The sequence below is a fragment of the Suricata suricatta genome, chromosome 13, assembly GCF_006229205.1.
Source record: "Suricata suricatta isolate VVHF042 chromosome 13, meerkat_22Aug2017_6uvM2_HiC, whole genome shotgun sequence".
Taxonomy (NCBI): Eukaryota; Metazoa; Chordata; class Mammalia; order Carnivora; family Herpestidae; genus Suricata; species Suricata suricatta.
Genome location: NC_043712.1, coordinates 78361059 through 78383595, shown reverse-complemented (window position 1 = coordinate 78383595; position 22537 = coordinate 78361059). Strand labels below are relative to the sequence as shown.

The 22537-nt window shown below is 43.8% G+C and overlaps 1 protein-coding gene and 1 long non-coding RNA gene across 9 annotated transcripts in view; one reads left to right on the top strand and one right to left on the bottom strand.

Annotated features, from left to right (window-relative positions):
* TRPM3 (transient receptor potential cation channel subfamily M member 3) overlaps positions 1 to 22537 on the bottom strand; it is a 492852-nt gene that overhangs the window by 68818 nt on the left and 401497 nt on the right. For 2 of the 8 annotated variants that reach the window (XM_029920564.1, XM_029920568.1), the window contains 7 exons: positions 18777 to 18812; positions 18477 to 18617; positions 15462 to 15491; positions 14298 to 14587; positions 13167 to 13395; positions 10366 to 10533; positions 5419 to 5559 (listed from right to left, as the gene is read on the bottom strand). In XM_029920564.1, coding sequence (XP_029776424.1) covers positions 5419 to 5559; positions 10366 to 10533; positions 13167 to 13395; positions 14298 to 14587; positions 15462 to 15491; positions 18477 to 18617; positions 18777 to 18812 — 1035 coding nt within the window. The remainder of the gene's footprint in view (positions 1 to 5418; positions 5560 to 10365; positions 10534 to 13166; positions 13396 to 14297; positions 14588 to 15461; positions 15492 to 18476; positions 18618 to 18776; positions 18813 to 22537) is intronic. The other 6 variants (XM_029920565.1, XM_029920569.1, XM_029920566.1 and 3 more) reach the window with 3 other exon arrangements.
* On the top strand, positions 1633 to 12484 carry LOC115276536. The gene is made up of 5 exons (XR_003901987.1): positions 1633 to 1766; positions 4371 to 4522; positions 5225 to 6514; positions 11575 to 11663; positions 12207 to 12484. It is a non-coding gene; the product is annotated as an uncharacterized LOC115276536 (long non-coding RNA).

Here is a 22537-nt window from a genome sequence, read left to right as displayed (position 1 = left end):
ATTGCTTCTGGGGGCAATGAGTCTCTCTGACTGCCTTGGTTTTTATTATTTTACCCAATTCATTGTGACACATTCCAAAGAACTATCTTCTCTTGTCACACGTAGGCCCAGGGACACCCACGCAGTTCTTCCAGAACGACGGCATTTTAGTATTTAAGCATCTCTTCCAGCCTGCCTCTGTCCTCTGAATACAGGGCTAGCGTGTTTGTTTGGCAGAAGGAATGTAGACGCAGTCAGTGAAATTTGGATTTAAATCCCAGGTCGAGTACTTCAAGCTGTATCATTTTGTGTAAATCACTGCACCTGCCTGCCCTCCCTCCTGTGAAATGGAGACACTGGCTACTGACCTTACAGAGCTTTTGGGAGGATTGGGGTGAGGGGTTGGGGTGAGGGGGAAGAGTGTGTATCTATCTCCCTTTTCAAAAAAATGTTTATTTATTTTTGAGAGAGAGAGGTGGGGAAGAGGCAGAGAGAGAGGGAGTCAAAGGATCTGAAGTGGGCTCTGGGTTGACAGGAGAGAGTCCCATGCATGGCTCGAACTCATGAACCATGAGTTTATGACCTGAGCCAGAGTCAGACTTGACTGAGCCCCCCAAGCACCCCGGTATCTAGTTTCTAATAGTGTAGAGGCCCGATGAATGGTGGCTAATGTTATTTTGTGTTTCCTTTTTCAAGAAACGTCCATTCCTCGTCTTCTCTTAGTCCTTGTTTCCTTTTGATCCAGCTAACTAGCCATACCTCTCCCTTTTTAAATTGCCCTCCTTATTGTTTATGCTCTTCTATGATCAGCTCGTTATTTATTATTATTATTTTTCTTTTGAGAGAGCGAGTGAGCAGGGGAGGGACAGAGGGAGAGAAAAAAAGAGAATCTTAAGCAGGCTCCAGGTCCAGCATGGGGCCGGACACCAGGCTTGATCTCACAACCCTGGGATCATGACCTGAGCTGAAATCACAAGTTGGAAACTCAGCCCACTGAGCCCCTCAGATGCCCCTCATTCTATTCTTTAAATCCAGTTACTCTATAATGCTTTTCTTTCCACGTTCAAGCTATCATATAACATTTTGGGCCAACTCTCAAAATATAGACTTCCAAAAATATGGCTTTAAACATGTTTAAATGGCACAACAGAGGGCTGGCTGCTGAGAAGCAACCTATCTTAGAACTCACTAGCATTCATGGGGTCTTGCTGCAGATTACCTTAACATGACATGCTTGAATGGTGTGTGTGTGTGTGTGTGTGTGTGTGTGTGTGTGTGTGTACACACATACATTCTGTAGGCTTTAACAAGTTGTGTGTAGAATGTCCAAGTTTGGGACAAAAACATAACCTTATGATCCTTATTTATGTCACAGGCATCCTATAAGAATCTGTATTTTGTTTGCTTATATATTCTTTTCATACAATTCCCATTAACCAAGATGCACAACTCCCAAACTCTGCAATGCAAGCACCAGAGCCTGTTTCAGGTTGTGTGGATCCCTGGTGGGCCTTCTCCTACTGCCCCTGGAGAGTGGAGGGGGCACAGTGGTGTTCAGAGGAAGGAGTCTGTTAGTGCTGGAGAAGGCCAGAGCACATCCCTTGCCCTCTGACTTGGTTCCTCTTTTATACCTTGCAGTGGTGTCCTCTCCAGCCGGGCTTTCATCACAAACCAGGTCTGGGAGCCAGTGGGGTGCCTGCCTCCTTTCTTCTTGGAACAGAGGAGCACCCAACCTGGTCTTCTGGAAACTTGCTAAGATATGGAAAGTGAGCTGGCGTGGAAATGAGGTGTGTTCTGTCTTTCAGAAACTTGGGGGTGTGTGCAGAAGGAGATATTTTTGGAAATCAGAGTGAGAAATACTCTTATAGGAAAGAACACAACTGAAAGCAAATGGGACCTTTGATCTAAAGCTCAATTTTATGGTAAAGCGTCTCAGGGGAGGGGATTTAAAAATCTGGCACTCCTCATCTCCTTGCACTTCCTTGAAGCCTAGGCTTTGTAAATACATAGATAAGGATTTCTGAAAGTCGCTGTGTGAACAACCACAGCATGACTGGGGCACCCGGTCCGATGGGGTCACGGCATCTACGGTCAGCCGTGCGGGAGGGAGCTGGACACACAGGCTCCACTTCTCAGAAGCAGCTTCCCACCTGCATATGATACATGGCGAGAGGGCGGCTCAAGCTTCCTGGACTGCAAGACTCACCTGGGGAGCCTGTGAAACATAGAGCCTCCTCAGCAACTCCTTGGAGATTTGACTTAGTGGGTCTGTGACGGGGCCACGATTTGCATTTCTAGCAAAATTCTTTATCAGTACAGAAGTTGTGGAAAACATACTGGGCTAACCACTTCGCCTTCTGTCTGGGGCAGTGGTTCTTAGCCCTGGCTACTCATTACAACCACCTGGGAGCTTTGAACCAGCCTGATGCTTGGGTTGTGCCCAGATCAATGATGTCAGAATCTCAAGAATAGAGAAACAGGTACCTTTAAACATTAAAAAAAAAAAAAATATATGGATTAAATAGAACCCAGGTGGTGGTGGTGGTGTTTTGTTCTTTTTTTAAAGCACTCCAGGTGATCCAAATGTGTAGCCAAGGCTGAAAACCACTGTCCAGGGCATTTGCAACTTCAAAAGCATTCTTGGCTATCCAACTGCCACAGCTGAATAAATGGGGACTAAGGGAATCAAGGAAATAAAGTTAATGCTGAACAATGATCAAGAAAAAAGAGAGCGATGTCTTAGAAAGATAAAACAAATGAGTCTTATATTTGTAAAGGTGCTAGATTATTCTTGATACTATTACTTCTATTAGTTCTTTTATGCTCTAGATCAGGAATTAGCAAATTTCTTCTGTAAAGGACCACAAAATTAATTTTTAAGGCTTTGCGGGCCTGACCATCTTTCTACAGCAAGTAATTGACTCAATTACTCAATTACTTTGGTTAGCACAAAAGCAGCCAGAATGTAGGTAAACAAATGAGTTTGGTTGTGTTCCAATAAAACTTTATTTATGGACACTGAAGTATGAGTTTCATATAATTTCCATGTATCATAAAGTATTCTTCCTTTGATTTTATTTCAATTTAAAAATGTACTCACCATTCTTAGCTCACGGTCCACAATAGTAGGCCTGGATTTGGGACTGGATTTTGCCTGTGGGAATGTAGTTTGCCAAGACCTGTTGTAGGCTAGGACAACTGAGGCAATCTCGGTGTAAGAAGAAGGACTGAAATGGGGGCTCCTGGGTGGCTCAGTCAGTTAAGCCTCTGACTTCAGCTCAGGTCATGATCTTATGTTCGTGGGTTTGAGCCCTGCATCAGGCTCTGTGCTAACAGCTCAGAGCCTGGAGCCTGTTTCAGATTCTGTGTCTCCCTCTCTCTCTCTGCCCCTCCCCGCTCATGCTGTCTCTCTCTGTCTCAAAAATAAATAAAACATTAAAAAATTAAAAAAAAAGAAGAAGGACCGAAATGGGTGTAAAATGCAGTAAAATTATCTTTTTTCTTTGTAAAATTATTATCATGATAAAACTGTTAGATTAGGAAAAATATATGTAAAAAATTTATAAAAGTGTCTCATAGTAGGTGTTCAAAAAATATTGTCATTATTGATTGGATGGATGAATAAAAACACAGACTATTGCCATGCAATGTGACTAGCCTAGGAATAAAAGGTTACATTTATATTGTGCTTACACGTTCCAAGCACTGTTCTAAGTGCTTTACATATTTTAACACATTTAATCTTTACGAAACCCTACACAGTAGGTACTATTATTATCCCTATCTTAAGTAATCTTGCACAGAGGGCTAACATAACTTGTTTGAGGTCACACAATAATACTAAGGGGCCCAGACAGGATCTCTGCTCAGCCTGTCTTACCCCAAAGTCCATGCTTGTCACCACCCAGTTGTTTTCTGCAAGGTAAATTTTATATCTGCATAAAATATATAAATGGAAATTATTTTTGCATCTCTTAACTTTTTCAGGGGAGAATTATTTGCTATTTTTAATATTCAGAAACCTGGATTTTTATTTCACTAACAAAAATATAATATTTATATTTCAAGACCATACTTTAAAATGGTAGTTTTCACAGCACCTGGGTGGCTCAGTCAGTTAGGCTACTGGCTTCAGCTCAGGTCATGATCTCACCGTCTGTGGGCTTGAGCCCTGCATCAGGCTCTGTGCTGACAGCTCAGAGCCTGGAGCCTGCTTTGGATTCTGTGTTTCCCTCTCTCTGCCCCTCCTGAGCTTGTGCTCTGTCTCTCTTTCTCTCTCTCTCTCAAAAATAAACATTAAAAAAAAAACATCAGTAGTTTTCAGCTGGCAATGTAAGCTCAATAAAGGGACATATGGCGATGTCTGGTGACATTGTGGTTGTCACACTCAGGGGCTGGAGAGTGCTACTGGCATCTAGTGGACCGAGGCCAAGGGTGCTGGCTGACCGGTTACAGTACACAGGACAGTGCTCCGCAGCAAAGAACTAACCTGTGCCCCATGTCCACAGTGCTGAGGCTGAGAAAGCGTCACTGAAACCCAGTGGTAAGTGTCAGCATACAGGACCACACACACACACAAAAACACCTCATCTGGTCATTTGAGTCATCTTGGCCTCGGCCTCGGATTTTCCTTTGCTGACTCAAGTGCCTGGTCAAGTAGCTGGTTGTGAGAAAGGCCAAAAATACAGACACCTGTCCCTCATCTGACACAGGGCCACTGCTACTGGAGAGAACGAGAGATGACCTGGGCACAGCTCACCTTCAGCTTAAAATATCATGAAAAACAGAAGTAGAAAACCAACAACCCAGCCATTGTATCATCTCAAGAGCCTAATTCAGGGACTAGCTTTTGTCTTGTGGGCACAAAATATTTGCAGGGTGTGCACAAAACAATCTTCACCGTGACTGCAGTTACTTCGGAGTAGCATTTGTTGCTTTCGTTGGCATGTTGTTTCCTCGTGTCTGAACAAGAAAGGCTGTTTGATGACACCAGCAGATTGGGAGTGGTTACACACTTAGGCTACCCACCTGTAGTGGTGTTGCTTTGAATACTCTTACCCTTCAAATGTTCCCCACACCCAGGATTGGCATCTAAAATGGGCAACTCTGACCCAGCACGCATCCATCCAGAACACAGAAGTGTTTTATAAAATGACATCTATTTTCCTGCTAGACTAGACTCATACCCATCCCACCTCTATTTCTGTGAGTTCTCACTTTTCCCATTTCCTTTATTTTCTGCAAGGAGGAGAAATGCAGAAGCTGTAGAAGCCACCTCACAATCTCCACACATCTTACAGAACTCTTGGGAACAGCTTTCATCCCTGCCTGTGTGATCCTTATATGATGACTCACAGAGGAAACCACAAAGATGCACATGAAATTGACATTGGCTCTTTGTGGTTACCCCTTAGGAAGAAGAAAAGGGAAGAAGCTTACGGTGTAGAACCAGAACTTCACAATGGGTGCATTGTAGAATTCATAGATTTTTCTGCCCAGGGGGATTAACCGGTGTCTGCTCTGAACTTCCTCTTCATCCTTCTTCCTGGAAGACTCCCCGTTGTTTCGTCCCAACATCGCCTGCAGTGGAAGAGAATCAATTCCATCATGGCAGCGCTCTGGAGAGCATGTAGTTCAATGTGCTCATTTTACAGATCAGGAATGCATGCTCGTAGAACCTAAGTGTTTTGTCCAAGGTCCCCAGAGATTCATAGGTTGTGTCTTCCCTAAGCATACATTTACATCATACATAGAATTAAAGGTCTTTGGCTGGGATGGAAGGCCTTAGGGATATCTCTTGACCAGTCTCTTCTCTTCTACCATAGGAGCTCTGGAAGATTCCACAAAGGAAGATACCCAGAGTTCTGAGAAGGAGAAAGAGTATAACCTCAGAAGGCCAGGAATCTATTTTTTTCTTACCACCCCTCTTCCTGTACTAGTGAGACAGTCAGATCTGGATTCAAATTCTGTCTCCACTCACGCTAATGACTCTTAAGTAAATACACACACACACACACACACACACACACACACTGGACCTAACTTACCCAAAGGTTATGAGTATTCAAGAAATTAAGTTATCTGAAGTGCCCAGAGCTTAGTTAGGTTAGAAACAACTCCTCAACCCTTAGGCATAAACCTTGGTTCCTTGATCTCAAACTTCATAAACCTTTGCTGGTATTAGTTTCATAGTGATTCCTAGGCACCCTGCCTTCCTCTGCATGGGAGACTCAGCTGGATGGGACTAGAAGTCAGGCCTCACCTGGAGGGGCCTCATCTCCAACCTGTTGGAAGTTTCCTTATGAATCAAATTATTTCCTTCTCACCCATGACAACAGCAGCAGCAAAAATGACAACAAAACATCACAAAAATGGTAGAATTTGAGAAAAGACAGATGTATGCCAGTCTGGGTATCAAGTGATGGGATGAGTCAAATATGGCTGAAGATGGTGCTGGTGAAGAGTTCCAGACTTTGGGTCATTCGGAAGGAGGACTGAATCCTCTCTTGGACACTCAGAACCCATGGCACTTTGGGTAAATCTTTTAACTCTTCTGAATCTTAGTTTCTTTATCTTTAAGTGGGAGGTAACAATAGCACCTCTACAAGTCAATAAGCATCTGGCACTTAATAACTGCTCTGTGTATATAAGCTAGTGTTTACTTACAATGAGCTGAGACTTTCTCAGATAGTCTTGATGAAAATAATCTGGTTGGCAATCTCTTACCAGAAAAAGGAAAAGTGTTATTAGGGCTCTATTATTGCATCATCTATTGGCTTTAATTTTTTGGGTATTATTCTTTAAAAATTTTTTTTAACATTTATTTTTTTAAATTTATTATTGATAGAGAAAGACAGAGAATGAGCATGGGAGGGGGTGAGAAAGGGGGAGACACAGAATCTGAAGGAGGCTCCAGGCTCTGAGCTGTCAGCACAGAACCCGACACGAGGCTCGAACTCACAAACCATGAGATCATGACCTGAGCCAAAGTTGGACAGTTAACTGACTGAGCCCCCCAGGCACCCCTCTTTTGGTATTACTCCAAGACAAAGTTAGTTCTACCATGTATGGGGAATGAGATTTGTATTAAATGTGAGAACGGGGCAAATCCTTCTAACTGGGTGACTGACAAGGATTTAGGGTAAGAGAAAGGGGTGGGATACGGGTTTAGAGTTGAGAGATCTAATTATAGAAATCATTTGTTTATCTTGAATTTGAGAGCAGATAATTCTGGTTTCAAACCACCTTACTCAAGATATGCAAATATTGGTTTCAACTGCTTTTGTCATTGCCTCAACTATCCACCTCCTCAAATATGTAACAATCGCAAATGGTGAACCTGCAACCAACAGGATTTCTGGAGAAGGTAACAAGCTAACTTCTTTCCTTTACAGCCTCTGTGGCTAGAAAATTACGTTGACTTAACGAATAGGTAAGATCCCATTCGATGGCCTCCCAGCCTTTATTTTGATCAGTGAGCTGGGTCAATTTCCATGATGAGTATGTCATTTTTGACTTCTATCAATAATGACCAATGACCTCAAGAAACTCTGAGGTTACATCCTTCTATAATTTATAATTTATGTAACATAATTATCCTGCTTCTGTTCTGCTTCTTTATTTGCCCAATAATAGGGACATAAGGGAATGTTGGTAAAGGCAGCTTGGGGGGTTGTAGGCATTTTGGAGAGTGACATCCTGGGTTAGCCTCTAGAAACAGTGGCTTCCCCAACAGAGTTGAGACAAAGCCTTGGGTCTGTGGACACGTTGGGGTTTTATTAGGCAGAATGTGAAAACACTTATCTGGCAATGCAGGTAAAACAAAAACAAAAACAACATAGTCTGTTTTGCCTTCATTATTCAGATACATTCTCAAGTGAATGCATTTTTAAAAAGCTTTTCTTTCATAGGTTTAAGTAAAACATTTTTGAAATTTAATTAATTCCAGCCTAAGGAGCTTAACTCACTTATTTTCTTGATTTCTCTTCCCAGTAGTCAAACATTTCCTTTGACTACATTCCTTAAGCAGAATGTAATAGGGTCAAATACAGGCAAAACTACACAATACAGATTTGGGACATTTTGCTGGCTGGATACAGATGGCAAGTCTGGGAAAGATCCATTGAAGTGAAGTAGGCCACTTAAAGGCCACTGAGAAGGAACCTGAGGCTCATATTTTGTGTATAATTTTGGAGGGACCAGGGGAAAATGTACCCAGTCAAGAAAAGATATGTAGGTTTAACATCAAAGTTCTACTATCTTTCCCAGGAAAGGAGTGAAGGAGTCAGCAAGCTGAACCCTCTCCAGGCTGAGTGAACACCAGTACCACAGCAGGGACAGAATTTGTCATTAGGATCAAAAGAGGCTCCACCTTAAACATATCTGCTGGCCAGCCCTAACTTTACCAGTGCACAAGTCCCTTCTTCCTTTCCTTCTAGCTGTTTCTGCCCATGGGGAAGAAGTCCAGACAGTACTGCTGGTGTGATGTCTTTAACTTGGGGTCTCAGTAAACAAGAGCAGGGTCTATTTTCTGGGAAGCAGACTTTGCTCTTTGTCAAGAGATGCATCCTTTAGTGTGGTTTCTTGAAGGATCAGGTTCTCAAAGCTCTAAAAGGAGCAGGAGCAGGGAGTTGCTTTCTTTTTTTTCCTCCTTGAGACCCACCCAGAGAGAATGGTGATTCGGCTTCTGGCTGCCTTCACAGGGCCCTTCCTTGAGGCTTCAAGGCCAAGTCATACTGGATGTAGGAATCCCCTGCATTAGTTTTGAAATCTTTCTGCTATGAGGTAGACCAAACCAAGTGCATGCCTACATTTGAACTAAGACGAAATTCTCTGCATCCCTCAGGCTATCGGCTAAAAGCATGGCCAACGGGATCTCTATGCCTGTGTTCTAATCCTGACCTTGCAACCAATTAGCTGGGTAACGTTGGGCAACTTAACTTCTCTGAGTCTCAGCTTCCTTACCTGTAAAATGGGATAATAATAGTACCCATCTCATGGGATTTTTGTGAGGATTCCATGAGTAAGTGCACATAAAATACTTAGCGCTGTTATAACAATGTTTGCAAACATTTATCAAGGTTTACAGTGTGCGAGGCCCCAGTCTACAGAACTGACATGTACACTTTTTAAACTGCAAAACTGCCTGTGAACAGTTATTCGTATTCCCATGTTAGAGGTTAAGAAACCGTGTCCAAGGTCCCACAGCGAGTAGGTGTTGGGGCAGGATTCCGACTCTAATAAAGATTTGGTCTTATTACTACTAATGTTTCTGCTAATGATTAAAATATCCTTCTCTATCCCTGAAGGATTCAGAGGCCAAAATCATGGTAAGGTCTTTAGGGAAGACAGTCATCTGATCCTGTCACGGAGGCAAGGAGACGCCTGTGCTAGTTTCCATAAGAATCCTGAAATGGAAAACAAACACTGGCTTTTACCTCTGTGAGTCAAAAACTGTGAATAATTAATCAATCAGAAGAGTCGTCAGATGCACATACCCTGCTGCACTTGGCACTGGGACTGATTCCTTTCGGAGAGAAATACTGTTGATCCGCAGGAAAAACAATTCACAGGGAGGTCCCGCTAGGTAATAATGCAAAGGGCCTTTTGTCACCTGAGCAAAACCAATTTTGGTTTTCTGTCCCTTACAGGTTTTTGGGGTCATTGCAGCCATTGCTTAGGGTGGTGGGGAGGAGGGGCGAATAATATCAGGGATGTCCTATGGAGCCGTCGCTCGATGCCTCCAAAGCTCCAAAGCCCTGTTTGTCTCTTTAACAGCATGTGACATTTTTAGACTTTGGACACCATCCAGTAGTGGTCACACTGCTCAGGCGGGGTTGCGGGAAGCTGTCCCAGGCCCAGCTGCCCCTTCCTCTGCAGAACAAAGCAGCCATGTTCTATAATTATACCAGAAGAGCTAATAAAAGCCTTCCATACAAACCTCAAAATTCAATTAGTCCTGCATTTGTGAGCCTGACCCTGAAGACAGATAAAGGTGTCACATCTGATCAGCAGAAGGGCTACAACCCAATGGGGCTGGCTGTTCCCACATTGTACATTCCTTTGCCTTCTTCATATGCTAAGATTGCCCTGCCACCTGCTCCTTTATAAAGCCAGCATGGCTTGTTTGGACGACTGAGGGTGCCTGGCTTTTGGATGTCACTGGGCTGTCCTGTGACCCTGGCTGAAGGATTTTGCACAGAAGCAGACCCTATAGTTACACTATCTGTGCATAGAGAAGACATTTTATAACACCCTGGCCTCAGTGCTTACATGAAAGCACTTGGTCGGAAGGTGACCCTGGGAGTCACTGCTTCTTAGGCTGAATCAACAGGAGAGGTGGGTGGGGTTGCTGCCTACACACAATGACGGGACAGTTTTCCTTACTGTCAGCTCCATGTCCTCTTCGTCTTTTTCCTTTGTGGGCTTCTCTGGCTCTTCTGCCTCCTTCTCTTGGAGGTGGATTTCCTGGGCCTGAGACATGTACGGCATGTCGTCTTTGTTCTTGAACTCCAAGCTGAGAATTGAAGGAGGAAGTAGAATTCCCAGAATTACCTAAAGTAATAATAATGATAATAATAATCATCACATTTAAAGGATTAAGATTAGGGTGGTTTTCTTTTCTCTTAGAGGGCCTAGGGTGGGGGGTGTGTGTGTGTGTGTGTGCGTGTGTGCGCGCGCATGCACCGAGTGAGGACCTGCACCTATTAACACTCAGAGGGTCACTCTAGCCTATCCGAGAACTGTTATGCACAGTTGTGCCTAACAGCACATAGTAGTTTTTGGAGAAAAGGAGCATTTTGCCCAAATACACCCAATTAACACCCACTTCGCATGGGGGCAGCTGAGGAGAGTGAGGGGCCCTGCCCAAGGCAAATGTGGGAAAGAATTCAGACTCTCATTTAGCCATTAGCGCTTGGCTTTGTGAAATCAATTCAAACATATGTCCACTGGCATTTGTTTGCTAACATGTCAAGTGGAGTTGATTATGTGTCATCTGGGTATCTTTGTAAAAAATGCTGTCCTAAGTTGACCTTGAGAAAGTCCGTGTGGGAGAGCATGTTTTCATTTTGGAGTATTCCCCTGGTACTTGCTAATACACAACAGAAACACACACACACACACACACACACACACACACACACACACACACTCGTGGGCTTTGTATTCACCATGAGAATCGCCTGCACAAATGCTCCAGGAAGGCCAGCACTGTGATTCTCTCACGTATAAACAATATGCTTCAGAGTCTGTGTGGTGGTAACAAATACATGGACCCCTCTCAGGAGAGTGCAACCTCATTCTCCATTTGTTTTTCATTTTTTAAAATGTTTATTTATTTTTAAGAGAGAGAGAAAGAGAGAGAGAGAGAGAGAGAGAGAGAGAGAGACAGTGTGAGTGGGGGTGGGTCAGAGAGAGGGAGACAGAATCTGAAGCAGGCTCCAGGCTCTGAGCTGTCAGCACAGAGCCTGATGTGGGGCCCGAACTCACGAACTGGGCGATCATGCCAAAGTTGTATGCTTAATCAGCTGAGCCACCCAGCTGCCCCTCATTCTCCCTTTGAATGATAATCTCACACATGATTGTCTTCCCCAGATCTTCTCCTGCCTCTTCCCTCAATCACTAAAGTGGTTCTTCTGTGCAAGGCTTCTGACTATGAACCTCCTTGAAGAAACTGCACCAAGGTGAGGGGCTCAGAGAGATCCTGAACAGTAAGTGTAAATGATCCGCAAGTAATGAGGCAGGGACAGCCTGTGCTTGAGTGCCCACAGGGACTCTGGAGCCGCTAAGGGAAAAGGGAGGGTGGTGACCCTGAACTCAGGGCACCTGGCAGGCCTGCGAGGGCTCAGGTGGCGTGTGGGCAGCCTCCAAAGGACATGACACCCTGTCCTCGGAGCTGAGAGCCAGGCTTGGCCGTCACTGGCAGTGCGGCTATAGGGCGCCAATGACCCACTTCATGGAGCCCTTCTGAGACTCTGGGGGCCAAGAGCTGCGAGGAGGATGGCCTGGGGGAGGGGAGCCGGTTCCATCAGGGTCACCTCAGTGGATTGCTCTGGTCTGGTGGCCTTTTGGCTTTGGGCTGACCTCAGAGTTGCCTAGACCAGGGATTTCCTGGGTAAATATGAGCCTGGCTTCAGTTGTAACAACCACAAACTCTAAACAGAGAAAGCATTTGAAAACTCCTTTCAGTCTTTTCCTTCCCATTTTCTTTCTTTTGCCTCTTTCAGTTAAATGTCTTCCTTGTAAAACACTGAAGAAAATATAAAGAAGCAAAGCCACACATCCTTCCATGTCGTGTGCCCCCGAGGTAACCACTATAGACGAGCAGCTGTGTATCCTTCCTGGTTTCTTAAAAATATTAATTTATACAGATATAATGGTGCATATACAGGCTTAAAAAAACCCCAAAACGGACTTGGGCTCCACATAACTGATCTGCAACTTGTTTTTCATTACATAAGAACAGACCAAGAAAGAGGCGCCTGGGTGCCTCAGTTGGTTAAGCGTCCGGCTTTGGCTCAGGTCATGATCTCAAGGTTCGTGGGTTCAAGCCCCACGTCAGGCTCTGTGCTGACAGCAGGCCCAGAGCCTGGAACCTGTCTTCAGATTCTGTGTCTCCCTCTCTCTCTGACCCTCCCCTGCTTACGCTGTCATTCTCTTTCAGAAATAAATAAAAACATTAAAAAAAAAAAAAGAACAGCCTAAGATGATCTAGCAACACTTTTACACATAAATCCATCTCCATTTTATTTCGGGCTAAAACATTTCTCAAGCATTGCTGGTGGGAGTCTCGGTCTCTGTGACAAGGTAAAAAGGAGGGCCAAGGCACTGAGGTTTGCACAGCCCTGCAAGGTGGCCTGGTGCATGTTCCTGGGGCAGCATGGCTTGGGTCAGAGAAAATGATACCTCCTAGCGTCCCTGTGTGTGATCATCACCTTTGGATCTTTTGCAAAAATACTTATGTGTAGGCATGCCATCTCTAGAGACTCTGACTTAGCAGAGTTTGGGGTAGGCCATATCTCTACAGGAAAACCCCCCCCAAAACGACTATATAGAAGATTTTGGGTCACAGTTGGGTCTTAAAACCACCCTCCTGAGATAAGAACATGCCTAGTTCTACAGGCTCAGAAAGCTCCAAACCGACCCTCCGGGCCTCCCGGCCAACAGGGCCTTCTGGGCGCACTGACCTTGAGGCCTGAGTTCTTGCGCATCCGGAGCCTGCCCATCCACATGTCGGTGAGCAACATCTGGCTGCACGTGTGCGCGATGAAGTCGCGGTGCTTGGCGGCCACCGCAAGCTGCAGGCACGTGGCGTTGCTCCAGTTCTTCAGCTCATACGTCAGCAGTTTCATGGCCAGCTGTTCGTCCTGCTTGTAGGACTGGTCTAGGAGCTCCACCGCCAGCTGGCCGAAGTCCCTGAAAGACAGAACATGGGGTCTTGTCCTTTGGCCATCTTGGAGCCTCGGATGATTCAAACAGGGACCCACCAGCCAAGCCGCAAAAGGTGGCCACTGTGTGGCCTCGGTGTTGCTTATAGCATCTAGTCTGTTCATTTGTTCATCTAGCCAACATCATGAAGCATCTACTATGTGCTAGCTACTGTGTTTAGAACTGGGGGTGTAAGCCAAACAGGACATGTTCCTGGTACTCAAGGTCCCCCAATTCAAGGCTATGGGGAGGGGAGGGAGACCAAAAAAAAAAAATCAACGATTGGTGTGTGGTAATTCTTAAATATGAGAGACCTCAGTTCAGAGCTGAGCCTTATCAACCACAAGCTTGTGATCTTGGACATGTTAACTAAATTCTCCGAGTCTCACTTTCTTCAGTTTTAAAATATGCATAATAGGAGCCCCTGGGTGGCTTAGCTGGTTAAGTGTCCACCTTCAACTCACATCATGGTCTCGCAGTTCATGAGTTTGAGCCCCACATCGGGTTCTGTCTGACAACCCAAAGCCTAGAGCCTGCTTCAGATTCTGTGTCTCCCTCTCTCTCTGCCCCGCCCCTGCTCGTGTTCTCTCTCTTTCTCTCTCAAAATAAATAAAGAAACATTGAAAAAAAATTTAAATATAAAATATGCATAATAAGAGGACGTACCTCTTGAGGCACTTGAGAGGCTGAAACAAAATCTGCATATCTGTGAGGACTGTATCTAGCACTGTGAGCCATAGATGTTAGCTATTGGTGTCCACTTTCTGTGTGTGCCAGTGAGGGGACCCGACCACCACAGAATGGCTTGGGTAGCTCAGACCCTCCAGTATTTGGGGCCTGCCTCCTCTTCTTTCCACCTCTTGATCACCCCATTTGCTGGGCTGGCCCACCTGGAGTTGTGGTTCAGCTCCTGGGAGATGTCGTCAACCATGTCATTCTCAGACGCCTCGTGAGCCATGGCTTTGCAGAGCTTACAGGCGACCAGGGCCTTGGCCATGGCCTCCTCGCCATGCTGCCAGAAGAACAGGGCCATCTTCTGCCTCTTCATCAGGACAGCCCACACCATCAGCTCATGGAAAGGGAAAGGGAAGTGGTTGATCTCAGGGTCATCCAGGTCAATGTCCACCTCCTCTTCTCGCTTCTTGGTTGTCTTTCTTCCTCGCCTCAAGGGAACATCATCCTGTCATTTTGGGGAAAGAAACAGAGGTGGAGTGAGAAATGAGTCAACTAAATATATCAATAGTTATTTGCTGTGTATCTACTATGGACCCTGCTCTGGGATTGATACAGAAGGAGCTAGCCTGGCCCATCACCTTTCCCAGAAGCACTCATGCCTAACTTTAAAGGAAGTTATCATACGTGTATAAGATCAGCCCTATGGAAACACGTCAGTGTTATGCTTCAATTTTTAAGAAGTATTTTTCAATGGCTTTTTGCAATTTCCCTTCCTTCCTTCCTTTACTTTTGTCCACTTTTTTTTTCTACATGTAAGGTTATTTGTGCCTCATGATGGAGAGCACTACCCTTTTCTCTGAAAGGACAAGGACATCCTATACTTGCAGGTGCATAAGGGACAATACGCACAGGAACAAAACCTGAGAAAGATAATCTGTCTTGAGTTTCTACCTACCTCTTGGTGCGTTTGTGAAGTATTTCCGCCTTTGGATCGGTTGCCATTTGTAAACACCCATGAATAGATTTCACTTACTGGAGTTTATATGCTTCCTTGGTTTTCGAGTTAGTATTTCAAAAACGATTTATTTTCTTGCTAATGGAACCTCAGGGTGGAATTTTGAAAGCTACTGTGACTTGCCCTTTCAACACTGGGAAAAAGGTCACTTGTTATTTTAGAATCATGTACTGAGCCTTACCAATTGAATGAGTATATATATGTCAATTATTTATATATATGTATATATAGTATATGAATGGATACATATGAATGAATATATAAAGAATATATGAATGAATATTTATGAATATATTAATGAATATTGAATATATATACATATATATATAAATAATTGACATTAATAATTTGGGCAAATACTTACCTCCATTCCCAGTAGTTTCAAGGCTTTGGGCTGTTTAAAAAAATGTTATACATAAAGTTAGATCTTTCTTTATAGAGGTAATAAAAGAATCCTATTATATCTTAACCAGGTAATAGAACAACTCTATGGTACCACATAGCATTTATCCATTTCACTAAATAAAACACTACAAGAGGAACCTATTTATGGAAATTCTAGGAGAATGGAGGATTTAGTGATTTTGTGAATCACAGAAAATCAGAAATCTAGAGAGGCACAGTGGTATTGCCCAAGGGTAGAGCCTGCAGATTTATAATGTCTTCCATGGACCAAAATTTCTTCCATCTTCCTAGAACCATCCTAGGTAGCTGACATCTCCATGATCTCAGGCACTTGGGTGAGTCCTGAAATGTTCAGGCAACCCACGAGATGTTTCTCAAACTGCTGAAAGACCTCTATAACCTGGAGACTTGGAATACTGCTCAGAATATATGTTCAGACACTTCATGTCACCCATCTGTGCAGCTCTCCAGTAGAGCGAGGGTGCATGGGCCGCAAGGGCATGTGCTGATGGTAGCAAAAGGTGCTCCGTGGCATGGAAAGTTCTCAGCACATACAGTAGCATCATTGGTCATGCTGGGAATGTGCAAATTAGCCACAGGCCAAGATGGAGAGAGAAGGCAACTCAGCGGATTACAGAACTTGATTTATACCTAACAAGTGGAGGCACAAAATTACATCTCGGGGTCAGGAATTCCCATTCTGTGTTTTAAGTGTTACAGAATGGTTGAGTGCTCTCCTGAAAGTTGTTTGAGTAAATAGTAAGGGTATAGCTTTTGTCATGCCTCCAAATTTTATTTGTCCACTCAAGCAGGAACAGCTTGAACCCTGCCTCTCTCCCCTTCTGTCTGTTTGGCTTCTAAAGTGACCACCAGTTTGAAATTTGTGTGATTCTTTTTTTTTTTTCTAGTTCTAATTCTTGGTGTTTTCAAAGTGGGCTTGTAGCACAGAAAATACTTGCAAAATCAGAAGATAAGCTTTATTAAACATAAGAATCACGCCAACCACTAGCTAGAGTAACAGCACTCCAAATGTGGTCCAAGAACCATGAGATGCTTTCTGGGTCTCTGTGAAGTCAAAGGTGTTTTGCTAAGACGGTATTTGTCTTTGACATTGTGCTAACACTTGCAACGACGCAAAAGAACGGAGAATAAAACTGCCCGTCGCTTTGGCAGGAATGAAGGCAGCGGCGCCAAACTTTACGAGTGGTCATTAGAGTCCACTGTTATGCACTTGAAGTTTAAAAACAAAAATCCAGTTTTTACTTAAGAAGCCTTTGAGGAGGCCTAAAAAAACTATTAACTTTATTAAATCTCTACCCTCGAAGCTAAAGAAATGTCTTTTCGGTGTTTGAGGGTTGAAATGGCAAGTACCGGTGAAGCACTCCCGTCACATACAAAGCTACGCTGGGTTGTCCTGAGGACAGACATGCAGTCACTTGGCTTGTGGCCACCTTGTTTCATGGACTATCTGCTTGAAGGAATGGCTGGCAGACTAACTATGTTTATTTAGTCTTGGACATGTGGCGGATATTTTTGGAAATGGCCGAAGTGGGGCTGTCGTTTCAAGGAAAGTCACTGACGGTATTTGTTGCCAATGGCAAAATTAAAAATTTTCCAAGTAGAAATTAGAAAAAAAAATGAGAAATTTTGAACAGTTGTATATCCTTTCCCCCATGACCTTGACAGCTTTTCAGAAGTTAAAGACATTCCTGACGAGACTGGAGGTGATATTAATGAATGTGAGTTTTTGAAACTGTTGGATGAAATGCTTCAACAGTGAGAAGATCTGCATGACTCAGCAAACCATTTTTTTACAATGACCAATCCTTGATGTTACAAGATCCATACAAAGCTTAATATCAACCAATGGATTTTAAAGTAACAGAGTATGAGAAGTTCATTGAAGCTATTTCAGATTTTGTGTTGCAACTAATCTTTAAGAAACAGCCACTTGTGGGGTGCATGGATGGCTCAGATGGTTAAACATCCGACCTCAGGTCAGGTTATGATCTCAAGGTTCGTGAGTTTGAGCCCAGAGTCAGGCTCTGTGCTGAAAGATCAGAGCCTGGAGCCTGCTTCAGATTCCGTGTCTCCCTCTCTCTCTGCCTCTCCCCTGCTTTGAGCTCTGTCTCTCTCTCCCTCTCTAAGGTAAATAAACATTAGGGGGAAAAAAAAGTAAATATACATTAAAAAAAAAAAGAAACTGCCACTTGTTGAGCTTTGATGTATACCTCAAAAAAGAATATCTATAATTATCTGTAAAGATTATTAAAATGCTCCTTTTCACCCCCCATATATGCATATATTTGTCATATTTGTCACATACTTGTATGAAGTCAGATTTTCTTTGTATATTTGAACCAAAACGTCTGGCAACAGATTGAATGTAAAGGTAGGTGTGAGAACCTAGCTGTCTTCTATTAAGCCAGATACAGAAATATGCAAAAAATGTACAATGCTACTCTTATCATGAAAATAGCTATTTTTTATAAACACCTTATTTATGTTAACATGTAATGGGCTTCTTACAGTTAAAATGAATTAATATTCACTATCAATGAATAAATATTTTTAAGTGTTTACTTTCTAACAGGATAATACCCATAGCTAGGACTCCCATATGTAACAGCTTTTTGGGGTCCTCAACACTTTTTAAAGGTATACATAGATCCCCAGATCAAAAACCTTGAAAACCACTGAGGTAGAGAAGATTAATTTGACTTTCATTATTACTCCCTGATCATTAAGGCTCACTCTCCCAGTTGCCAGTTTCTTATTTTAATCGGACCAAGTGGAGAAGAGGAAGGAGTGTATCAACTGATAAACTGCTTTTTTGTTTGAAGGATTTGATGACAGAGGAAAGAAGAGGGGGGCGGTGGGCCAGTTGCCTTCTATCTAAGACCCTGCTCGGCGTCCAAATGTGTGCGTCCTAGTCTCCCAGGAGTCCAGAAAGGGAACTTGCTGCAAAACTCACCCTCTTGGGGCCAAAGAGATTGTGGTAGAGCGTCCTGAAGCGCTTGCGCGTGTAATTGCAGCGATAAGCCCCGCCCATCAGGTACTCAATCACCAGTCCGATGTCAATCAGGCTGATTCTGTAGTCTGGGGGCAGGTTCCCCTATCAGGGAAGAAGGAAAACACACACACGAACACATCCAAAAGACAGCGTGGTTTACTAGGGATTCAATGCCATGTGTTCTGTAACTATTTTAGAGTAAAAAAAAATAATTCAAAAAGAAACATATGAATGTATTATTATGCTGGTTAATTAATTCACCTTAAAATAGATCCAACCGAAACCTGGATATTCTCGCTTGGAAAGAAGACATAAGTTAAATAAGAAGATGCAGTAATCGTCGGCAATAACAGAAAATCAAAATATTTATTCAAGTCTTCAGCTGAGGAGAAAAAAACACCAGTGTAGCAGAGAGAAACACAGGCTTCACATGGCAAACACTGTGAGTCCTAGACGCTATCAACTTCGTTGCCTACATGTCCCCCCACCCCCACCCCTGCGCTGCCCTGCCTCTGACCCACTCTCATGCTGATGAGTTACACTCACTAAATGAAGACTCCTTCCAGAAGAGGATTGTTATCACCAGGGCCTGCATCAGGTGGGTTATGCTTAGCGTTTAGATCTCCCTTGGTAAGACCTCTATTAGCCATGATAACAATTTGGCACCTTCTTCATCAGAGGAGAACGGATGGATGTCAGGAGGAAGTCCTTTAGGAGCACCCCCTTGTGGTTATTCAGAGAAACGCTGGTGGCGTTAGAAGAGATTCTCTTAAGGGAAGGTTTATTTTCCCAGAATTAAGGAGTTTTTGGATATTTTCTTTCAAAGAGTGCTTCTTATGGGGTAAGTTTTAGCTGCTTGCATATGTAGGTGCAAAAACACAAGAACTTTGACCATCATCTACTCAATACGGGCTTCTACACCAAAAGGGTGCTCTATAGGGTCTACGGAAAAATACTTGATCTGCTAGGTCAAGGAAGAATTAATTCCATTTGTGGGAAGTTCTGAGAGCCCAGAGAGTTCTAAAGGGTGTGACTGATTAATCCACCATCTGGTTTATTTCCTTGATGTCATGAATGGCAGGAGTACCACACTGTGGAGGGAGCCGGTGCAGTTTCCTTAGATGTATTTCGGAGAGGCATGAAAGCTTTGTCTACTTTTGTCCTTAATGGAGGACCCACTCCAGATGCTGTGTGAGATTTCTGCCAAGTCACAGAAGTGGCTCATAGCCACGGTGGTGGCTCTCCAGTTTTGGTGGTATCAGAATCACTTGGGAAACTTGGTGACAGTGCAAAGGCTTGGCTGCTGTCCTGCTTCAGTGTATGGGCCTCTACGTGATTTATTTGCTCTCCAGGTGATTCTGGTATACACCAAAGTTTGTGGAACCGCTGGTCTAGTGACAAAGGTTTAGTTGGGCTCACGTGGCAGTCGGAAAATTCGCCGTGTATAATCATCGTCATTGGGAAGTCAGCTTCAATGGTTTTGCTAAACTGAGGGTAGGTTTTCAGTTATGCTCACTCAGCTTTGCTATGGTCAGCAGCATGCATCTGAAGGGGTTCACGGTTAGAGGTGGCCCGCCATATCCCCCCAGTCAAACCCAAAGCCTTAGTTGTTTGATTGATTGTTGTCTCCCCAGTGCCTTATAAGTGACTGGTGTGTGGTAGGCATTCAGAATGTTCGGCGGTAAGAATGTGAATGAGTCAAACAGTGAAATTAATGATGTAGTTGGGATCAAGTGTCAGTTTCAGGTTTTCAGTATTGTGTTCTTGTCAGGATGGGAACTAACTAGCCACAGTCTGAGTGTGTCCTGTTTGGGACAGCCCCACATCACCGAGGCAGCTGACGTGGAATCTGTCTATCACTCCATTGGTATTCGCAGTGGAGTAGGGACGAGAAGGAATGAAGGGAGAGAATATACCCACCAGTCTAAGCACAGCGGATTCTGCTGCTTCTTTTTAGACTTGCTTGTGCCCCAACCTGTTCCTGGCCCCACCCAGCAATCTCCGCCTCTCCTTGGCTTGGGGCCCCAAGGAGGCTTGGGGACCCAATATGAGGCAGCTGAGCAAAGCTGTCACACTTTGAGCTACAGAACCCCTCCCATCCTTGACCTTGGCTCATCATCTTCATAAAGATGGTCTTATTCTCGTCCCCACCATTCTCAGGACTTTGGAATCTCCTCTGAGGACTCTGTCATGAATCTGCCTGAATTGGCAAGTCAAACTCTCCTTGGGCAGTCAGACTGCAGTAGGGTCCCCTCCCTAAGGAGAGAGGGAAAAAAAAAGGGAAAGAAAACTTCACCTGGCTATGCACCTACGTGACAACATCCCTCCTGACCTTGTAAACTGAGACTGCTTAATCAGACTGCATGTTTATGTGTGTTACCATATATGGGAGACAAAGAAATAGAAAATGTATAAAAAACTATGCCACGTGACGTTCGGTGCTCAGTTCTTCGGGTACGAGCCCACTGAGCAGCGCTGGCAAGAATAAAATTGCTTCCTGGAAATTAAAAAAGCCTCAGTGTCATGACTGTGTGTGAGAATCCTGCTACAAGACAAGACCAAGTGTCTGACTTCTCTGTGCAAAGTCTGGCAGAAACAGACAAAAGGAACTTTGAGAAAGTCTAAGACAGTAACTTTTCATGGACTGCCCTTTCCATTAACAAAAAAACTTAGTTTATAAATATTAGTTATGCAAACACTTCTCTGGGACCCGTTAACAAGGCTCTGGGTTTCTGGATCGTCAGCTGTCCCTAACAGACAGGGCTGTTATTTCAATAGTCAAAGAACCCCAAAGCCGGGACACTCCTGGGTCTGCCTCCTCTCCTCTGTGCCCATAAGGAAGACCCACAGAGGACCCTTGTTATTTTCCTGGGCATTGGGAGGCAGGCAGGGCGGAGCGCCCTGGCTGTGAATCAACTACCCTGAGCTTCTTTTTGTCTGTCCTTTGTGAATCATCTGGTTTCCCCTCAAGGCTTCCCTGTAAAAGGGGTTGAACTCTATGGCCTCTATGGTCTCTATAGAATGCTTGAGTCCCAGGGTTCAGGAAAATCTCTAAACTATTTTGTGGGATGCTACTGAAAAACAATCATAGCAAGTTCTATGAATTGGTGCCTTATTTTTAATCCTGTAAGAATTCTCTAAATTTGAGTCATGAGTAACAGCAAGCCTAACACCTATATATATTTTCTTTTGAGAAATCTATGTGTGAACATCAGTTTGAATTCTAAGAACGAGACACCAATATTGCCTGAAGTGAGCAGCACTAATTATTCTTTTGAGTTGTCCAAAAGAGTGGGGTTTATCAGGAAAGTGATCGTGGTAAAATTCAATAAAAATCTGAAATGGGCAAGTGAAACTTTTTTTTTTTTTTTGCAAATTATTTTATTCGCAAAGGGCTGTTAGGTTTATAAACGACCAGAGAAGGTGCTGGCGTCTTTTTTTGTAGGCACTTCTCATAAAAAGGTTGATTATTTTCAAGTGATTTGTATGTGATCTGATCTGAAGCAGGAGAAAGGAGTCAGTGAGGTTCTGGGTTCTGCTCAGCTTTGAGTCTTAAAGGAATTGGCCTGCATTCTGTTTGACCACAAGGGGGCGATGTTCACCTAATCGAAGTCAATGAGGAGTCCACCAGTATTTACCGGCCTGTTGGTTTTGTATGTGTAATTAGGCGATGTAAATGAGAAGAGGATTGGAGGATTTGGAACTAAGGAAAGTCAGATGCCCTTGTTAAAGTGATATCTGGAGGAGGGAGGGCTTACTTTACCATGTGTCTGAAAGCCTCCAAGACTGATGGCATCTGTCCCCATAGCCCCCTCCCCCACCAGCACCTATGCCTAAAAAGCAGAGAAATTAAGGGAAATTAGTTTCACAATTTTTACTAGGAAGAATGGAAACCTTTTGGGGAGGAAGCAATCGATTTCATATAATTTGTAGAATTGGGTACAATTTTGGCCTCTTGAGATAAAGGTGTGCTGGGTGGATTTTGAAGGGGCTGGAAATATTGGGGCATATCTGAGGCGCTG